The 21,239-nt window shown below is 38.1% G+C and overlaps 1 protein-coding gene across 4 annotated transcripts in view; it reads right to left on the bottom strand.

The window, feature by feature from the left end:
* NR5A2 (nuclear receptor subfamily 5 group A member 2) overlaps positions 1-21,239 on the bottom strand; it is an 88,188-nt gene that overhangs the window by 12,845 nt on the left and 54,104 nt on the right. For all 4 annotated transcript variants that reach the window (XM_068199616.1, XM_068199618.1, XM_068199617.1 and 1 more), the window contains one exon: positions 14,946-15,093. In XM_068199616.1, coding sequence (XP_068055717.1) covers positions 14,946-15,093 — 148 coding nt within the window. The remainder of the gene's footprint in view (positions 1-14,945; positions 15,094-21,239) is intronic.

Genomic DNA, 21,239 nt, shown 5'->3' with positions numbered 1-21,239 from the left:
TCTTTTAGTAATGGATTTCAAAAACCTCTTTTTACTCTTTTCTGAGACTTTTCAAGACATGGTTTTACTAGTTCTATGTGCCCGTATTTGCACTAACAGTTTGAGTTTTTTTTTTCACTGAACCCAGTTGCATCAGTGGAAGCTGATTCTAGTTTAGAAAGAACGTGAAAAAGACAATCACCTCTGCCTGTCTAAGATATGAGAAGTGGAAATCAGTAACAGAACTGTTTTCTTTTATAATTGGGCTGAAATAACATAAAATTAAATGCTTTCATTTATTTACTCAGTACTGAAAGCACTACGGTAGAAACAAATACATGATGCCTGTTACCCAAACACTTGAATTCTACTATTATTAAGAGGTGGACTCTACTTTAGGCAGTTACAGTTATTTTCTATGTAGATATAGCTGCAGATGCCTCACAAGACATTGATGGCACACTGAAGCTGGTGCTGTTTCAATCCCCGATCAAATTAGCACTGACAAAAAACCCACGCTGGCTTAGACGAAAAGAGCCAACAAGTTTGGTAATGTCATATACAGGAGTGACCCAGTCACCAGATCACTGTCACACCTGCCTGCAGCAGCCCATGAATTTGCTTAAATGTGCAAAGGAATACTGCCAGTATTGCCTTCATGGACAATGAACACAACTAAGGGAGATCATTTTCTGCTGCAGTATTTCAGAACATACTGTTTCTGACATTTGATCTGAGTGGGAGTTGCAAATTTCACTTTTTACTGTCCCAGACATCTGAGCTTAGTTGTGGAAATGGTTTGGCAAATGGGATGACAGAAGCCCAAATAGGGACACCTGCAACTACACTGCAAGTGTCAGTGCTGCCTGTAGGAAACACTGGAGAGGCACTCAGTGTGTGTCAAAAGAGCCTTTGGACTATTTTTCCAAAGACTCGGATGTGTTCTTCATCCTTATTCCTTAAACTTTTAAACATACAGATATAAAAGCTAAAGAAAAGCCCACTTGAAAGTCCCTCTGGCAGCATGGTTATACATCAATCAAACAGGGTAGGGAAGTGAGGAATAGAGCAAATACTCTTACACCTGCATTTCAAACATGCAGCTCTTAGGAGAGAGTTTTATTTTTCAGCTGCCTCTGATTTCTTGACAGGAAGTCCTGGTCAGAAAGGACTGGACACTCTCAGTAAAGTACTGCCTCAGCACATTTTTAACATTTCAATTGCTCAGTAAGGAACAGCAGCAGAAAAACTCCAGATTTGTGCTCACTGCTCAGCTCAGACTGCGATATTTTGGTCAGATATGGATGAGATGTTTCCATAGACAACACAATCACAGGCTTAACAGGAGGAGCATGAATTATGGGGCTCCAGATCCCCACTAGCCAAGAAATTGTGCTTTCCTGTAGCCTTGGAGCCACAGCAGACAGTGGGATAAGCATTTGGCAGAATACAATTAATGTGCATACACACATGCATCCTCATGCTTTAGTTTAATGGAAATCCACAGGCTTTCATTTTAATTTTTCCTTACAAAAATGAAATTTTATATAATTTTTTAATAATATAAGGCTTTCAAATCTAAAGTACTGAACATCAACCACTGCATTTACAGCTGTAAATCACCATAGTCTCAAAATGCCAAAGTTACCATGAACTCCGGCAGCAGAGCTGCCCACCTGGCCTGCAGGGACTCCTGCCCAATTGCTGGGGAAATGACCTGAAGCGCTGAATGGCCTGGGCTCCTTCAAGGCAATGGACTCACATACTTACTGTTCTTGTCTTTCTTCATTTACATTCACTAATTGGAAGTTAATTTGTTCCCAGAGGCAGGCAAATATTTTTAAACCAAAAATTACACTGTTTTTTTTCCAAAACTTGTGTTGAAAAGCAACTCAGTGCTTTTCCTAGTGCACAGTCCTAGGAGCACCTCTCAGTGTGCAGAAACATCGTGCTGTCTCTTTCGACTCTATCCTATTTGTGTTTAACACAGAGATTATTGGTCTGTTCACCAATCAGCTTGCTTTGACTAATAAGATAGACTAGTTCAACAAAGATTAACACAATTCTTACTGCTCTTGTCCAACCAAGTTAAGCACAGCCCAGAAATTTGTTTTGGTATTAATTTCCTCTGTCAGCCTTATATTAAAAAAAATACACAGATAAGAGTACTGAAAGTACAAATCAAGCCTGACACTTTGGGGAAAAAAGATCACATACTGGAAAACTTGACATAGAATCCAGTGGTATCAAAAATCTTAGATATTTGTTGTTTTCAATTCAGACATTCTTCATTTAGACCGAAATAACAGACATCTGTAGTGTATCTTACTGCTGGTGACTATTTAGGAAGTAGGTGCTCTCACAGCATGGTACTCTTTATGTGCACAGTAATGAAAATTCACTATTGATTTTTCTGTAGCTGCTTGTAACTATTATAGTTGATACATCAATAGAAAAGGAAAGCACAATGTTTCACAGGAGGCAGAAAATCAGAGAATACATGATGCTGTGACAGTAAATCATGGCATAATCTCAAGAATTGATAGATGGTTACTGCTAACTTGAAACCCCTGGCTTTCTCTGAAAAGACTAACCTATAATCGTCCAATATGCTCTAACAGACTGACTGCCCATAATAGTGGTAAAGGACACAAAACAATGTTTCATTTCCAGAATAATGGTTTCCCCAAACCAGGTTGTTGTGGTGGAATTTGTTTTGTGTGTTACCACAAAGGAGGGAGAGTGGTGGGAATGCCATTTAGACTAGTAGTTACAGGTTGTAGGAAAAAGAATTTTTTTTCAGAAAAGAGCACAGAAGGGTTTTGTTTAAAAAATAAAAGAGGAAGAGAAGTTGTCATTAATTTTTAACTTGCAAAAGTCTGCAGTTAGTTGAAAAGGAAATGCAAAAGAGCTGATTATTCTTGAGATCAAAATATTGGAGGTGTTTTGTCAAGAAAGGCAAATGCAGAGAAAATACATTTACTGTGGCTGTTTCCAGTTCCACAGTATCCTGAAAGGGAGCCAAAGGCACGTAAGTAATGAAAGCTCTTTTAAGTGTTTGCTTCTCTCTGCTGCATTTTTGAGGGGCATAACAATCTCTGAATTTTACAGTATGCCTTGTGAATTTTTAACAGGAAAGTTCTTAATTGCTTTGTTCCCTCTTTACTCCCTGGCTCATCTCTGGTAGCTTCATCTATGGTTTTAATTAATCGTGAGGGTCTTTTTTTCCTGTCTTGAAACAGAAAGCGAGGAAGTACTGCCGGTAAGAGGTGGCCAGCTGGAGCACAGTGTGCAGTCTGCATGACACTGCTCCCACAGTTTCCTCTCGCAATGTTCCTCTCTGGAAGATATTTTAATTGTGCAACATTCTTTTCCAACACTTGTTTAGGGCATGTGAGTTTGATACCTGCCCTTTTCACCTTTGCTGGTGACTCCATTCTCTAAAGACAAATGTGTCCCAAATATGATGGTCCTAGACAGGAGGAAAGGACTTGCTCAAACTACCACCCATCCAACCTGCTTCAACCAGGCTTGAAGGACACTTGTCCTGCTTAGGCTGTAGGTTTTCCCCTGGTGAACGACTGGATAGTGTCGTCTGTCTTGTCCCGAGCAGTTTGCTGATCACTGTTACAATTTTTGGCCTTGGGGAGGAAAGATGCTGTTGCAGTCTCCTTCCCCATTCTGTTGTTGAAATCTTTCTCTTTGCTGAGATGAGACTTTCCTTCACTTGGCAAGCAGAGGTGTTATATGTTTATATAGATGTTATATGTAATATGTTTATAATACTCATCAAACCCTCCCTGTACTGAAGATGATATTAAATGTAGGATTTTCCGTAATAATCTTTGAATAACCTTATAAAGAAGACTCTTAAACTGCCCTTAGGAGGATGTGTAAATTAAATTTTTGCAAGCCACAATGGACTGTTTTGGGGTTTACTCTTTCAGTTTGTTCCATGATAAATGGTTCTGAACAGGACCAGGGCAATACTAGGAACTCCTGCTCTGAAAGGTTCATCCAGTCTTGGCAGCAGCATTCCCAGAACCTAAGGAATTGCAATTTTCATTCTCCACCCCTTTCCTGCCAGCAGAAATCATTTGGGACACACTCAAGCCACGAGCTTGGGAAAGAGTGTTTCTGTACAGTCCCCTTCTCTCGCCCAGTTCAAGATTCCAGCTGTGTTCAAGGCTGGGCCATAAAGTTTGTTTCTGAATTTTCCTTAATTGTTTCATTCCTGTTTGCTTCTGTTTCCTCCCTTTCCACCTCTGGCTTGGCTTTGATCGCAGTCCCATGGTTTCTCTTTACTTCCTGGCCTTTTCCCCCTATTTTCATGACTCCTATCTCAAGCCCTCCAGTCTCTCTCTGTTCCTCTGATCCACACCACTGCTGTCCCTTGTTTTCATCAGTCACTCCTGGTTCTTGATCTGCCCAGATATCCTCTTCTCTGCCACTCTTCTCCCATCCTTCTTGCAGAACCCTTTTTTCGCCTGTGATTTCTTTTCATTGTTCCTTTCCAGCAGTTCCCCTCTCTATTTTAATTCTCTTGTTCCTTTAGAGTATTTCACCTCTCTATTTTAATTCCCTCAGAGACAGACTTTGCTTTTGTTTCTCATTCAGTGCTCAATCTTGCACAAGCAGAAAGGGGGTAGGAGAAAGGTAAATTTGCCATAGTCTACAGTGGATCTGCAGTAAATGACCAACACTACCCATGTATAAACTTTAAGGTAAGAGCCTCTGCAATGTGCTTGTTTAACTAGAAATACATAAGGCAGTTTTCAGTCTATGTATTCATGTTTTAAAAGTATTTAATAAATTGTCTGTGACTACTGCAAAGTTAATCTCATTCAGTGAAATATTTAAGATTATGTTCAAATTAAGACAGTAGAGTAGTATTACTGGCTCCAAGATTTAGGATATTCATTCACTTATCTGTATTTTAATATATAACCATTTATTCCTGTGTTATGCTAAGTACTTGACTAACAGAAGTAGTCGCTGATGTTAAAGATTTCTGCCAACAGGAGCTGAAAAGATTCTAAGTAATACTGTGTTTCCTTTGTTACCTATATAGTACATTTAAACTTGCACCTTAAACATCTAAAAATGGTAAGGAATTGTAAAAGGATTCCAAAAGTAGAGACACCTACAAATGTGGGTTACATGCAGGTAATTTTCCCCCCTTACAGGAGGTGTTTAAAAGCCATCCTTACTAGTATTCTATAAACACAATAGGGAAAAAGTGCAGAGCACACTGATTGGGTTATTCTGAAATCCCCACTGTCTCCACACAAAGGCAACAGTACAGAATACAAATATTGCTTGATACCCATGTTTCTAATTACTAGCAAGATTTGTATCTAACAAATATATGACCTAATTTTCTCGCAAGCATCTAATCCTATTGTTATTTCAAAACCTTGTTAAATATGCATTTTAGAAAAAAAGGACATGAAAAGGAAAAGTACTTGCAGAAGATGGTTAATCTTTTTTCCATGGCTTGCAGCTGTCAGACAAGCAGACAACATAACCAAGTAATGAACAGATTGAATCAAATTCATGCCTCAAATAATGCCATTGTACTCAACAGTTACATGAGGTATGAATTTGCAGCATTCATTCCATTTAATGAAATAAAATCAGGAACAAATCAACAGCAATTATTAATTTTCCTCTATAATTTAGTAAAGTTTATTCAAAAAACTCAATCAGCCATGAAACAGAAGGCTTTCTCTGGGATTCCTGGAAGAATTTTATCATTCACTACTCTTACATGCATGGCTGAGATGAATGATTAAAATTTTATTTATTAAAAAAATATTGGTTTAATTTTGAATTGTTCCTCATAACCCCAGAATTTGTATTTTATTCCTTTTATATTACATGCTCTTTTTCCCAAAACCATTGATTGTAGATTTCATTAAGACAGATACCTGGACGATAGACACTGTCCTACTTTCTTTCGTACTGCCTGCACTTATGTGCAACCTGCAGAGGAGGATGGACTAAAACCTGTCAGCTCATTGAAATAATGTTCTTAGGAGCAAAACGTTGTCAAAGTCAACTCTGTATATCATTTAACATCTTAAAGAAATTTAAGGACTGATTTTTAATTGTTTGGCTTTGCTATGGGTTTTGACAGGTAAGAGAAATGAATATGTTTTTGTTTTTTCCATAAAGAAATAAAAGCCAGGGCAAAAAAAAAAAAACAACACTTTTTCCTGCATGTGCTAAATACACTTCTAAAATAGTCCCTCAAAAGATGAATTGTCAAAGTTTTAGACCCTGAAAATGCATCAAGGGACTACTTTCATGCTAAGTGATTTATAAAGAAAAGGATCAAATTTTCTCAAAATTTAATCAAGATATTGTAAATCAGATTCATTTTAAAATGTTGTTTGTTATAAAATCTGTAGAGATTTCAGTCTGTATTGTTCCAATCTGCCTCTACTCTACAAAGTATATTTAATCTCTGGATTTCACCACTGTTTACAAAGATAGATAAGTATTCCTTTTGTTTACCAGATTGCATAGTTGAGATATTATTTTAGGGACTTCAAAGTAATGAAGTGAGAAGCAGAATTAGAGACAAAAGGGTTGATTTCTCTGTTGAGCAATGCTGTATCCATGAAAGGAGAACATCCCTCATGAGATTATTCTGAAATGAGGTTTTGTCCATATTCATTTGCTTTACTTCCCCAGAGGGTTAAAGCAGAAAAGTGGAATAGCTCTTCTAGTGGCAGAGTGGAGTAGCCTGGCTGCTTTGCCTGAGATCCAGAGAAGAGTTAAATGTTCCAGGAGTAGACTGGCTGTTTAACTGTCCTGCTGGCCCTCATCATCTCTAGTAAGAAATGGATCCCTGGTTTCCAAGGCAGTGTGGAACACATAGCATTGAGGGACTATGTAAGATTGCTGGTAACTGTCCACATTAAAAGCTACCAAATTTGAATTTTTCAAATGCAGAAATATTTGTAAAACCTGAAATTAGAAGGCATGATAAATTTCAACTGCTTGACCATTTAGGGACAAGAAAGGACCCCTATAATCATCACTGTTACCTCTTTCAGTCTTCTGCACACTGCAAGCCATAAGTTTCCATCCAATGGTTGGGCATCAAGTCTGTAACTTTGTACTGAGTTCGGTCATAATAATTTAGAGAAGCACCATCTTGACTTCTAATTTAAAGAAGCAGAGCTTTCATTATATCCAGAGATATCTTCCAAAAGACAGTGATCCTCACCTTGAAATTTGTGTATTCCTAATGCAATTTATCCCAAACTAATATTACAGAGCTTATCCTGCAAATGTATTCTCACTGACTTCCATGGGATGTCAGGGGGCATTGTTTAGGGGGACATGCTCAGGGGACATTGTTTAGTTGATTAAATTTTTAACAGACACAAGTTTCTTCAGCAGATCACATCTCAGTGCCCCAGCGTTTCATCCTTTGGCAGTGGAAAACGGTACTGCCAAGGTACCCTTCCTATTCATTGCTTCCCTGTCTTGGCAACTTGCCTTTCCCTGCCACATTCACTTTCAAGGCCTTGTGGCTGTTCCTGCCTTACCTGTCATCAGTCATTGTGTCACAAGGTCACCTTCTGCCCTGGACTTGCCTGGAATACCATCTCCATCTCCCACCCACCACATTTCCAGACCAAGTTCTTTACACTTTCTCCTTTCTGCCTCTCATGCTCAATATGCCAGATCTATTTATCTACCTTCTTCATTCTCTTTCAAAACTTTTTATAGTGACATCTGAGGGAAGCCTGGGCTGGGTGTGCTGGGACTGTGCCTGTGATCCCTGCATTGTCTGCCAGTCAACACCTGTTCATCAGCACATGTGCTGACTGTTTACTTTAAAGGAGCATTTAAAAATGTCACCTGTAATTAAGGATTCCTTATAATAAAATTAGGATAAGTTTGTCACTGTGAAAGGATCATCCGAGCTAGATGTCTCGTTCTCCATTTTTTTGGGTTCACTCCCAGGCACTCTGCATATGAGACAATAATTTCAAAAAGTCTGTTTGAAATGATGCAAAAAACCAATCAGAATCCAAGGGAGCAATTTTTGTGTCAGAAATTGGTATGTGAAAGGTACTTAAATAAATCTTGATTTTATCTATTAGTTGGCTGTCAGCTAATAATAAATTATGTTTAGTTCTTCCCTTGTTATAAATACATATTGATTAGTTTTAAACTCTGAACTTCAGAATGAGTTATAGCTGGTCATTGCTAAACTGCTCTCTTCACTAAGAAAAATATCCCCAACACCTATTATACTGCACTTAATCAAGACAAGCATCAGCTTTATGTACCTTTATTTGCTTCTGCCAAGTCTCTCTGGTATAAATATTGAGCAGTTGCAACTCTTGAATACTAATCGGTCCTTCCTGAATTCCAAATGATTACATAAAGTTTAGGAAGTGTTTCTTTGCCAGTATTTGGCTCCAGTACATACTCTGGGTGGACATTAGGGTTGAGCCAGCCTGAATCAGACAAGTATGCAGTAAGTATTTTTCTAAATTCAGATGTAATGTTGGGAAGCCTGAAAGTTGAAAGATGTAATGTAAGGAAGCCAGAGTGCTCTCCAGACCCCCTTGACTGCTGGCTTAGTGGTGTTTACCAGGTGCATTTGTACAGACATCCTCGGGTAACACAACGGGTGAATCTAAGAAAACTGCCAATGGTTAAAATAAAGCCACCTCGTGATGACAGCCCAACTAAACACATGTGTTATGAACAACACATATATAACAAGACCTATTGAGATCTAACAAGACCTATTTAACTAAAAATAGTTGTATATTTACAAACTCCCAAAAGTAAAAACAGCGAGAGTGACCACTTTGAAGAAGGCATTAAACCCTAAGTACTGTTTGTCCCCGTGAGTGAGAAGTCATCTGTAATGACAAGTCCATGCCTGGATAAGCTCTCCATTAGTGATTGGCACTGGCTTGCCAAGGAAGACTGTCATGTAATGCTTCTCACTTCAAATTCACAGCACCTACTTCATCTTTATCTGTAATCAAGATCTACATGCAAAATTTACCAGGTTATATCTCAATATATGTAGCACACTTAGTTATCTATAATTCTGCATGAATTTATTCTTGTCTAATTTTCTGGTCTTCTTTCCTGTTTTCCTTTTTGTTTGATAAAACCCCTGCCTCACTAATTCCTTCATTTCATTCTTGCTCTTAACTGTCATCATTAGTACAAAAATTTAGTCAACATTCCCTCTTATATTACCTCCAGCTGATGCTTATACTCTTATTTTCCTGTCTGTCTAAGTATGATATTAAACCCTCAGCAAAAGTTACAGAAGTGAAAGTATTGACAAGATCATGTTTCATCATAGTTTGCCACTGTATTTTTTTAATCTTTTCTGTGTATTTATACTGCAAGCTCCCTGAGGTAGAGATTCTGCTGGTCTGTAGATCTAACAGAACAATGACTAGAACAACAATATTACATCAAGTACATTAAAAAGTTCAATAGCTATTTTTTTCAGTTGCAGATTGTTGTGTAACTGCATTGATGTGAGTTACTGTACCAGGTGAAATGGAGCACAGGCAGGCTTTGTGCTGCTGCTCCTCGAGTGCATGTTTGAAGGGAACACCTTCTAGTCTTGTGAGTGCTGGGGGTAGAGCCTGCCTTGAATATGCTTAATTTCAGCCTTTTTCATCTGCATTAGTATCTTAACAGGCACATTTATTTTCCATATGTGCAGATGGTAGGGGCTAGGACTTCAAATACCTCCTCCCATCTCAGCTCTGACCGTTTATGGAGACTAAAAGCAAGGAAAGATTCCTTTTCTAATATTCCTCTTAACCTGCTAATATTCCTCTCATTTTAACAGAAATGAGAATGGAGTGTTGCAGCTCTAGATGAACTTCTGCTGAATTTTCTGCTTAAGTAAGACTGTGGTTTGTTTAAAAACTGAGTTCTTTTTTTGCTAGGGTTTTTTTCTGTTGCTTGAGCAAGAACCCATTGTTTGATGTCTACCACAATTAAATGTTTATTATTTTTAGTGGACCCTCTTGTGTCATGTTAAGTGGGATGTGAGATCAATAGTGGCTCTGCAATTATTTGTCCATTGATAAAGCCTTCATTTCTCAAATGAAGTACATTTGTCTGCATCCTGCCAGTGATAAGGAGCAGTACCAGTCAGCTCCTGCCTAGTCCAGCATTTAGCTCCGCAGCCAACAAGTGCCTGGACATGGGTCAAACTATGTCTAACTTTTTCTTACTGGCATTTCACTTTGCAAACTGCTCTGATGGGAGTTTGAAAAATCATCCTTGCTGAGATCACATAATAAAAACTAGCAGCACAAATGGGAAGTTTTTGTAAAGAGAAAGCAGTGACTGATTTCAGGTTAAATGACCAGCCCATAAAGCTACTGGATGGTAAAATGAAGATGACAGAAAATATCCCATTTAAGGCACTCATTTGGTTCTTAAAGCATCATTTAAATTTAGTCATCTGTCAATTTTAATTGATGAAAATTTCTTTTGAATTTTGTTTTGTGATAGGGAAGCAAATTTTGACTCCAGTAAAAAAAAGTGAAATTCTCTTGGCTTTAGCGAGGTCAAAATTGCTTCTCCCAGTGAAGCATTGAATCTATTTCAGCCCCAGAATTAGACAATTCAACAGCACATGTGGGGTGATTTGTTTGCTTTTCTTTATTTGTTATATTTCTAATCCTGATTTATGACAAGGAAAGAAAGGAGTTTCCCAGCTAATGTCAAATTGGTAAAGAAAATTCAAAGAGCTTGATAAACTGACTCATTTGCTTTTTCTATCCATAATGTTTCTTGATTCAAGACAGCAGTTATTAAAGATAAATAATTTGTATTTAGTTTTTGGCCTACTTTTTGATAATGTGTACAGTGGGCTGTACTGGTTATATGTTATAGAAAAAATTGGTGTATTTTTACTCTGGGATTAGGGTAAAGAATTCACATTATCCTCAATTTAGCCAACTTTCAGAAAGCTAGAAATGTTTATTGTATTTGGTGGTGATTCTGATAAACAGCTACAGAACTGTGTGATCAGCATCAGAGATGTTCACATTCCATGTGTTGGACATGAGCTCATCAAGTTCTGTTAAAAGTAGGTTTAACACTCAAGTTGGTAAAAGATTTCTTTATTTTTTCCAATTTTTGCAATTTTTGCCTGGCCACTAACTTCCCATCAATGGTGTGACTACAGTTGCATTATTGTATCCATGTTGGTTCTTCTTCATTGGAGGAAACCTGTCAAATGCAACTAAGAAGTCAAAAAATCCATAGTTGCATAGCTCTTGAGCTGCTGGGTTTTTTTTGGGTTTTTTTTTTGTTGTTTTAGTTTGTTTTTTGTTTGTTTGTTTGTTTTTTTAATCCACCTATCTTTAGATTGCAAACAAAATTGGCTGACATACCTGAGTTAAATTGTGGTTTGACATATTGATTGCTTCACTCTCTAAGGTGGAATTAAGGGGAGAAAATCTCCATATGAAAAATCACAGAAATGATGCCCCAGAAAACAGACTTTCTTTGGGCTTTGCAAATATAATGTAAAAATCAGTCAAAGAAGGGTTGGCAATGGGAACTGCAATGAAAGACACTTATGTACAGAGACGTAAGAACTAGCTACCTGTAAAGACATTTGCTTTTTACAGATGAGAGAGGGAATTTAAAAATTATGGAGTTCTATATATTTAACTATTCTATAGCACTGAACTAAAGAGATATCACAGTTAAAAGACTATTTACCAAACCATTCTGGCTTATTGAATAATTGCTGAGCCAACAGTACCATTATGTGGTTGGCAGTATTGGTCAGAGGGTCCCAGCCAGAGCAGGTGGCCCTGGAGAAAGGACCGGAGCTCCTGTGCCTGGGGACCCACTCAGCAAAGTGGGGCCATGCAGTGTGACTGCAGGAGGAGTTGTGCACTGCCAGCCACAACAGCTCCATTTTATATGCATCTGGCTAAGCCTCAGCAGCATTTTCTTTGATGCTGCCAAAAATCAAAAGGATTTTACTATATAAACCCTTTGGAACTTCTTATGAGTAGATAACAAACAATTACCTCTTTAATTTAAAATCTTGCAAGCAAAACTGATATAGTTTAATTCTATTTTGAAAAATTATTCTAAATACTTTGGGTTTTGAACATGGCTTTACTGTTAGTTTACTAAGATAATCACTTCTGAAGTGTTAAGAAAAAAGACAGAGACCAAATTCTTTGCCCTAAAAGAGATAGCCGTCTTTTAGAGAGACAGACAGGATGGTACAGCCATGAATAACAAACAGCTTTACAAGGCAGTCTCATATCTATACAGTTATAAAAAAACAAACAACTTCTTCTCAACAAATTAATTCTGTGGATTAGTGACTTCATATTGCCTTTGAGAGGCTTTATAGTAAACATTTATTTTTCAATTAAGCACGGGACTAAAGAATAAAAGTAACAGGTTTCAGTGGCTTGGTTAACACTCATATGAACCTTCTCAGAAATGTAAAAAGGGTATGTCTTGAAACATTTTTTATTCCATGAAACATTACAGGGCCAGATTGTTAACAGCTGAGGTTTTTGAAATATATTTTTTATTAAGTGATACATTATTGGCATTAGGACCAGTTTTCTGTAGAGATGCCTAGGAGATGTAGGTATGTGCTAAATGCACCTAGATACTTAGGTAGAATAATTGCTCCTAGTTATTTATGTAGAATTTGATGCTTAGCTATTTCTGACAGCCCTGCTGAATGCCTACCAGCATTGTTAGACACTTCAATGTCTTCTAAATCTGACTTGCTCTTAGGCTGTGAGGTGTTTTATTAATTTCAGCTACATGATTCATTTGTTCTTTTGGGCAGAAACTTAAGTGCTGAGCTGGAAAGGGTATCTGTGTTTTTCATTTCAATCTTGTCATCATTCTCGTTAAGTATTTGCCTCTGTCCTGTGAGTCAAGTGCTAGCATCTTTATATTTTACTCTTTGCAGAGTAACATCTAGCTCTGACTACTAGCAAATGGAATTCTGCAGTATGCTAAATAATGAACTAATAGATTTCAAAGGTGTCGGACCTGTCTTAGCTACATCACTTTTAGTGATGTGAACACAAGGTTCCTATTAGCAGCAAAATTAGCTTGTTTTATAGTAGCATAAATGAGAGAAAAACTGGCTAACTTGGCTTGGTACAAGTTGCAGGTTATTCCTGCCCAAGTTCTTCAGAAGCTGAGCATAGTACCTGGCAGAAATAGAAGAGGTAGAGGTGTAGGAAGGATTCCTAAATCAGTGAAAAGTACCAGAACAGCTGATGAAAATCATTAAATAAAAACGCTCCTAAATGTGAGAATTTTCCAAATGCACTTCATTTATTCAGCTAATTTAAAATGTTTCTGAACTGACATGAATTCGCTAAATATTTTATAAGAAGAAAGCTACAGGCTTTATTTGTGCCACTGTATAATGACTGAAAAACCTACTTATGAGGAATTAGGAAATATGAATTCTTGTTATCCATCAGATGAATTCATAAAACATCATTTCTGCAACAGATGGTTTGCTTTCGCTTCCCTGAATCTAAGATATTCAAGCAGTGAAGCCCTGAATACAAAATGTTAATAGCTACCAAGGAAATCCATCATCTCTTCCTAGGATTCAGAATGGACATACCTCAGAATGATCCATTCTGTTAGCATCATTCTAATTTCATTATAATTTGTAAAATCTTTTCTATCTTCTGCATGTTCTGTCCCCTGTACCTCTGAAGTATTGGTCTTTTGTCTTCCCTACATTTAAAGGGAGCTTCATCTAAAATTTTCTCAAGCAGGTTCAAATTCTGTAACACCTAGGAAGGACATATTTAAGACTGTAATTGAGACCTACAGTGTGATCAAAAGTGTCTCTTTTATTCTACTTGAAATTGTATCACAATAATTTATTTTTAGAATTTGATTAATTTACAGGATTTTTTAAAAACTGGAAATGAAAGCAAAGCGTTACTAAATGTCACCACTGCTGATATCTTTCATTGTGTCCTTGGCTCACCTGCTCTCTTTGTAGACAAAAACACCTTTTCAGTAAAACAGGAGGTTTTGCTGTGGAGGCATGGCTGGGTCTGACCTTATTTACCTTTTTAAGTTTCTCCTTTCAACTGTCTGCCAGAAAAAAGCCACTCACTTGGGCAAAGTTCATTTAGATCAGCTTTACAACAAAGTGCAAACCTGAGACAGAGAACAGGCAGAAAAATCTCTTCCCATGAAGTCAATAGGAATCCATCTCCCTAAGATCTTTTTTATTCTTGGCACCAGTGATTTTTCTCAACTGATTTATTGGAGGGCACTGGTTTAACTAATTTGTCTTGCATAGGTATCTTTCCCATTCTGTCCTCTCCACTAGTACAAAACCATCTTCCCTTTAAAGGTTATTTCCTAGCCAGATCTGTCCTAAAGCTATTATCATTAATTTGCACTTTAGGATTTCCTTTCACTTTTGAAAAACTATGAGATACATTCCTGATTTATGGGTTACAGTGTGACAGCCATCATATGCAAAGAAGATTGTTTATACTTACCACAGATGCCCTTGAATAAGAGGGAAATTTCAACCATATCCCCACTCCATGTGCTTTACATAACTGTATTCAATATCACAGAAGAACACGGTAATCTGTATTTTCCACTGTTCTCTAGGATGTCTAATAGAATTTTATCCTTGTTCTGGAAAATTCAGTATTCACATACCAAAATACAGAGGGTTTATAATACTCCACAAAATTCTGTGGGTTTTAGGAATAATTTCCATGGAAACACACTTTTAATACTTATACATAATTTCCCTGCAACTGATAATTAAAACATTAGCCTCAGATTACTGAGAACCTCATTAAACATTTCAAAATCACGAAAAATTGAAGAAAAGCAAAATATTTTCAAAGTTTTTTAGAAAAAACCAATAAGTATGAAGATTAGAGTGTACCTACCTAAACTAAACAGCACCAGGAATTTGAGACAGACAAATTCTCGTAGGTCAAACTGCAGCGAACGAAGCTTTGCTACCAGTTCTTGTGCATGGCTCATAAGATTGTTGAGGGTGGCTCCAGCTTGAGATGCTATTACAGAATAATCCACCTGTAAAAGAGAATTGTATTCCTATCTGGTTTTCATGCCCACACTTTAGGATGTTTCAAGCAATAATATACAACCAGGATACTCCTGAATATAGAAATCACTCTTAATTTAATGATGTTACCAAGTCAAGATGATTTTATATATAAACCAATTTTAACCCAATGGTATATATTGAAAATAACATTAAGCCATATATCTTAACGGTACATGACATCACTGTGAGTGCTGGTTTGTCTGTATTAGCTTTTTTTAGAAGCATTAAATAGCTACCTATGACACTGGTAGCTATCCACATCTCAGTTTTGTTCACTTGGTGTCTCCTATTCTCATTGTAATAGTATGATCTTGCAGATGGAGTGAGCTTTGTGCCTACCCTGGCTATACTGCTCCAGAGGGACACAATGATATTCATGGGAAACAGTCCTGTGTCCAGAACTTGGCCAGAAACATCTATTCAGGCTCCAAAATGCCGGTGTATTCCCACAGGAAACAGAGGTATTGTGTGGGTGGTTGCTGTTCTCCTCAGCTACACAAAATCCCTGTGTTGTTGGAGTTGATAGGAACTCACTTGTTCAGGCAAGTGCTGCCCTGCAGGGAAGGAGGGGTGGCAGGTGTGTGACAGCCCAGCTGCCCTCGCACTGTCCCCAGCAGTGACTGCAGTGCGCAGAGCTCCTTCCCCTGCGCTAGGGACACAAGTGGTGCTGCTCTGGGCTCTGCTGCCCTGTGATGCTGCCCCTTGTTCTTGGGGCAGGCTGACCTGCCTGGGAGCTTTCCTTGTATGCAGAGATCCAACAGAAAGCTGGAGTTAATACACTTATTCAAAAAGGGAAAATTCACAAGCACAGGATACTTAAGGCCTGTCATTGCTTACTCATCCTTGGGTGATCCTTGAACCTTGGGCAACCTCCCCAAGACCAGCATGCTGAAACTGTTCTGGCTGATGCCAGTCCCACTGCAGGGATGTTTCTGTGCAGGAGACTGCCCCAGCTCTTGCCATTCTGAAGGTGTGCCTGCTTTGTCACAGGATAGTGACCTGTGGGGAAGGGCACAGCCTGTGGGAATGCTGTGATGGGAAGGTGAAGGGAGGGGCTGGGGTGGGCTGGCTCCAGGACAGGGCAATGGCTTGGTGTGGAGCAGGTAATGACTTTAATATAATCAATAAGTTACTGACTTTTAATAAGAGATTGCATTTATATGTACTCTTATTGCTCCCTATAGACTGGAGGTAATTGCACAAGAAAAATGGAGGTTATACTTTTTGAATGGAAGTTAAGAACAACAACACTTTGCAGTGTTGGAGCAGTCAGAGTTGAGTTCATGCTTCAATTAAATCAATGGATTATGCTGAAGAATCCTGTGAGGTAGGTTATTGCTCTCTTTTACACCTGGGGAAACTTGAAGTAGTGACATTAAATTGCTTACTCAGGGCCAAAGAAATCTGTGGCAAAACTATGATCTGATCTTTGGAAACCCCAGTCTATCCATCTTTCAAAAACTACTTGCTAGTTAATCCCTTATTTATCACTCTTTCTATAGATGCATTTAGGCATATTTCTTTATGTATATATACCTATATAAATAATAAGAAAAAATACAGTAACATACCTCACATAAGTTTTATTCAAAGATCAGTTTAATGTATTGCCATGGTTCAACTACGTTTTATTGAGAAACTGGTTACATATAAATATGAAATTTCATAACTTAATATCTCTTTTGTAATTGTTAAGAGGGGGGCAAAAAGCTCCAAATCCCTTACTGAGCTTCCAATTTGTGGGGAAAATATGCTACTCACTTCATACGAAGAAGTTAAGATGTCTGAATGTCAAGAATATCAGTGGCCTTAGTGCAGCGATTATGCCATAATGGAAAAACCCAGTAGATGCCTGGATCTCCCAGCATCCCTCTACTGGAGAGCTCTCAGGCAACCTGCTCCTCTTTCAGGTGCATTTAATATTTGCAGCACCAGCAAATTTGTCTGGGAGGCAAGTCCTCATCTGCCACTCACCAGGAACAGGCTGTATTAAATTTTTATATTTATTGACATTTCATTACCATAATTGACTGCAGTTGGTTCTCTAGTAGAAGGCACAGGGCTGCCTCCTAAGCAGGAGAATTGGTCCCTTGAGTAGGATTTGCAATTAAAAACAACGCAGAATGGATTTTTTTTTTAATTGTGTAAATATGATGAGTTGAATTTTCAGCTTTAACTAGAGAATAGTAGGTGTGCAGAAGGCTTTTTTCAAGAGTGAGCAAAATTATGAGTCAGTGGAAAGACGACCCCCAAAGGTGTCAATCAGTTTATACAAAAGCAACTGTGCATGAAAAAGCCTCAGTTAATGTCTATTCTGAAAAAGTGGTCACATTAAAGACTACACTGTTCTGCTTGCTTAGTCCTTTATGCAGAAATTGATACTAAAATGTGTACTAATTCTTTTAGCTTGAAACATGATTAAAAACACTTTTAAAAGACAAGGATTAAACCAGCTTGGATTTTGTGCAAAATGCTTAATTGCATAATGAAGCCTTAGCATTTACTTTATAGTGTACATTTTACTTGCTATTGTATATTGATTTCATTTAGTAAAATCAAATCCATTACTAAAATATTCTTGCATCCCAATTAATACTACTACATTTCACATTGATTTTGATGTTGAGAATGTTATTTGGCATTTTTGAAAACAGCAGCTTTGTCAGAGCTTCCACATAACCTAATTTGGAAGTACAACAATGGGCTGAAGTTATGGCTGCACAAACAGAAGTGGGAATTCCTCCTGTACCCTGGGCTAAATAAATGCTGCGGCTGAAGGCCAAAAATAAAGGGAACACCTGCTATTTTTTGTTTTGCAAAGGGTGTTTCATGGTAATTAAAGATGTTTGAAGACAAATTACTGGGCTCAGTAATTTCTCTGGTCGAATCAGGTGGTGGCTTCTGGTATCACCTCTATGCTCACAAAACAGTCTAAAACTTAATGGTGGAATTAAATTCCCTTTTTCTTCTAAAATTAAGGAGTGTTTGATTTCTAGAATATGACTGTGGTATCATGGGGAGGTATCGTGTGGAACTGCACCATCCCTTTCAATGCTACAGCAAGCTTGAAACTGTCTCCAGAATATGATTAGAGTGATTTTACTTGTTGATGGTGTTGCCAGGTGCTGACTATCCCTGAATGCCATTCCTTTCAGCCAGACAGGAATTGCACAAGTAAGGAATAAAGCCCCTGCTATAGCTCTGTTCAGTATATCTTAGTACACTAAGGCAGTCCAAGTTAATAAAAGTTTGATTTAATATTGGATTTAGTAAATTAGACTACTGTGAGCTTGGGGTCCAAAGGCAGAGGCAGTGGGTGCCCAGGTGCAGCAAAGGGAGCCTCCTGCTCCTCCTGCTCTATGGGGTGCAACCCTGGCCAGCACCTCTGGCTGCTGGGGGGCTGCTCCCCCAGTGCCCCCTCCTTGGCTACAAACAGCACTGAAAGCCTGGGCTGGCCCACACTGACCTGCCCTGGGTCCCTGAGCCCTGACCCTGCTCGAGTGGATGCTCAGTGGGTGGATGAGTCTCATCTCAGAAGCATGCATTCAGTATATAGCAAACAAGCTCATTTACTATTGCAACCTTTCCACTGTTTCCTGAGATACAGGTTTCACTGGAAACTGCAGTGGTTATTAAACTCATTTTGAGCTTTTCATATAATTCTTTCATTAAAAACGATGCTTCTGTTACATTTCTAAGCAAATAAACATGGAAAACACTTTGAAGAGGTGCCTACATACAAAAATTGAAAAGTTTTCAGAAATGACAAAGCCCACAGATATGCTTGTATCTGCTGGTTATTACATTTGGATATATTAATTAAAATTTTGTTGACTTATGCAGCATAAGATGCTTGTCATTTTAATGTGAGACACAATAATAGAAGATAATGAATTAAGTTGCCAGTGGCCCTTTCCCCTAGGATGATATGGTGCTTGATAATTAACTATAATATGCAAATAGTAACACTCCAAAGTACTGCAGAATACAATAGAATCCGTTTCTTTACCAAAGTGTTATAATGTACTTTTATGTGGTTTTTAATATTGAGATGAGATAATACAAAATCACTGCTGTGTTTGATATTCAGTAAAGTTGATCAGAAGACAGAGAACCACTGGAAAAATTTTTGTGAATGTCTGGGTAACATCTCACAAGGCTGTGATAACTCAAACTGCTCCTTCAGGAGCTTTGAACCATGTTAGTAAATTCTCTCTTCAAGACCCTGTTATTTTACCCAAATTTCTGCTCTATTTTAAATCCTTTCCCACCAATGGGTAGTCAAGGCTTGGAAGTGCTCACCTTGGATCCCATCACTATCACTACTCCAACAGGCAGCTGGGACAGACTCATGTGGTGCTTTCTTCAAATTGAGTTTCTGAACAACTTCGGCTTCAGCTATGGGATTTTACATGAGTTTGTGTTGACAGATTAGTTCACTAGCATGGGACTGGTTTGGAGGACTAACAGGCTTGAAGAAATGCTGCCAGATTCCAGGCAAATAACTTTAGTTTTCTTCTTGCAGATGGGAGCCATGTGTATGAAATACAAAAGAAATGTGTTTCCCATGAAGACAACAGAGTTAGCGTGGAAAATGGAAGAGTTCTGGTATTCAAGGATTCATGTCAGGTGCTCTCTCCATGAACTTTTACTGGAACAGGGATTTTAGACTTAAAAATGTAGTGCTATGATGGTTTCATGGCAACACAGCAAAGTACATGTGAATTAGGATCAGGTTGTGCATAGGTATGTCCACAGCTACATGAAAGGCTCAAAATATGTAACAAATATTTGGAAAAACCTGAAGTCAGAGCCCTTCATGGTTATAACTGAATTTTGATGTGTTTTACCCAGTTTAACTGAGCACATCTAGTTCATCCCCAAGGAGCAGCCAGCATAATATCTTCATATCTTCAGAAGGCCCCTTTTAACAGCTACCACAACCTTACTTTCCTTTAGGCAGAAACCACTAGAGTAAGGAACTGTGAAAAAAAGTTAATTCTGTACTGAATAGTGAAATAATGATTGTTTGACCTCATTTGTATCCTCCTTGAATCAAATCCTGTGTTTATTTGCTGATGTAAGGACTTCTAGATTTGGCCCTCAAATGCCAATACCTCTTTTGTGCCTGCCACAACTATGAAGCCTCACTGACTACAACACAAATCGAATGGGGAAAAGATTCTTACTAAGTCCCAAAAATATAAGAAGTAATAGGTTTCCACTAGATATCCATGAGCTTTCTATACCTATGACTTGTAGATGTCCTTTGCAGCCACTCCTCTAACACTCTTGTGCTTTTGTAATTCAGTGATTCTTCTGCAAGGGTGATCTTTCCTGACAATGCCATCAAGATCTCATGCTCTTTCTCTGATGCTATGCTTTAGAATAGAAATCCATGTGTAAAGAAGCATTTGTGTGATGACTTCAACTAAATCAGTAGTTTCAACAATCTCAAAAACATCTGAGATTTAGACACATTATTGGTCTTTTTAATTGGAAAGGCTTTGGCCAAGCTCAGCAGAGGGAATATTTGGCAACCATGAGTAGAGTTTAGGTATGAACAAAGGAAGCCGACGAGGCTACAATTCACATGTTGTGCATTGACTGTTGCAGGAAAATGCAGAAGCAACCATATTCTCTGCAGAGCTTTAGCATCTACCTTATGTGTGCTGGGTCTTGGAAGCTGGCAGTGTATTGCTCATGTAGAAGATACAAGAAGAAAGTGCTCAAGTTGGAGGAATTAAAATTCTATAATTAGAAATGGTCTGTTAAAATTACATGCTACATGGCAAGCCTACAAAACTCAGCATGTGGAGAGCATATTGGCAATGATTTACAATTAACCACCACATTGCAAATCACTCCTTAGCTGTTTTCTATTATGAAATTTTGAGAGTTGTAAAATGCATTTGTGCTACTTTATTTCCTTTTGAAATGGTAATTGCTACTGCTAAGGGGCAGTACTTAGTGCAGAAAATGAAGTGTGCAGCACAGGGAGGAACTTGTTTCTGAGGAACTGCTGAGGAATTGTAATGATCTGAAAAAAATGCTTTCTTGAAACACTTACACACAAAAGAGCTTCATTTATGAAATCCCAAATAAATAACAA

The sequence above is a fragment of the Anomalospiza imberbis genome, chromosome 9, assembly GCF_031753505.1.
Source record: "Anomalospiza imberbis isolate Cuckoo-Finch-1a 21T00152 chromosome 9, ASM3175350v1, whole genome shotgun sequence".
NCBI lineage: Eukaryota > Metazoa > Chordata > Aves > Passeriformes > Viduidae > Anomalospiza > Anomalospiza imberbis.
This window is presented reverse-complemented; position numbering and strand designations above follow the sequence as displayed.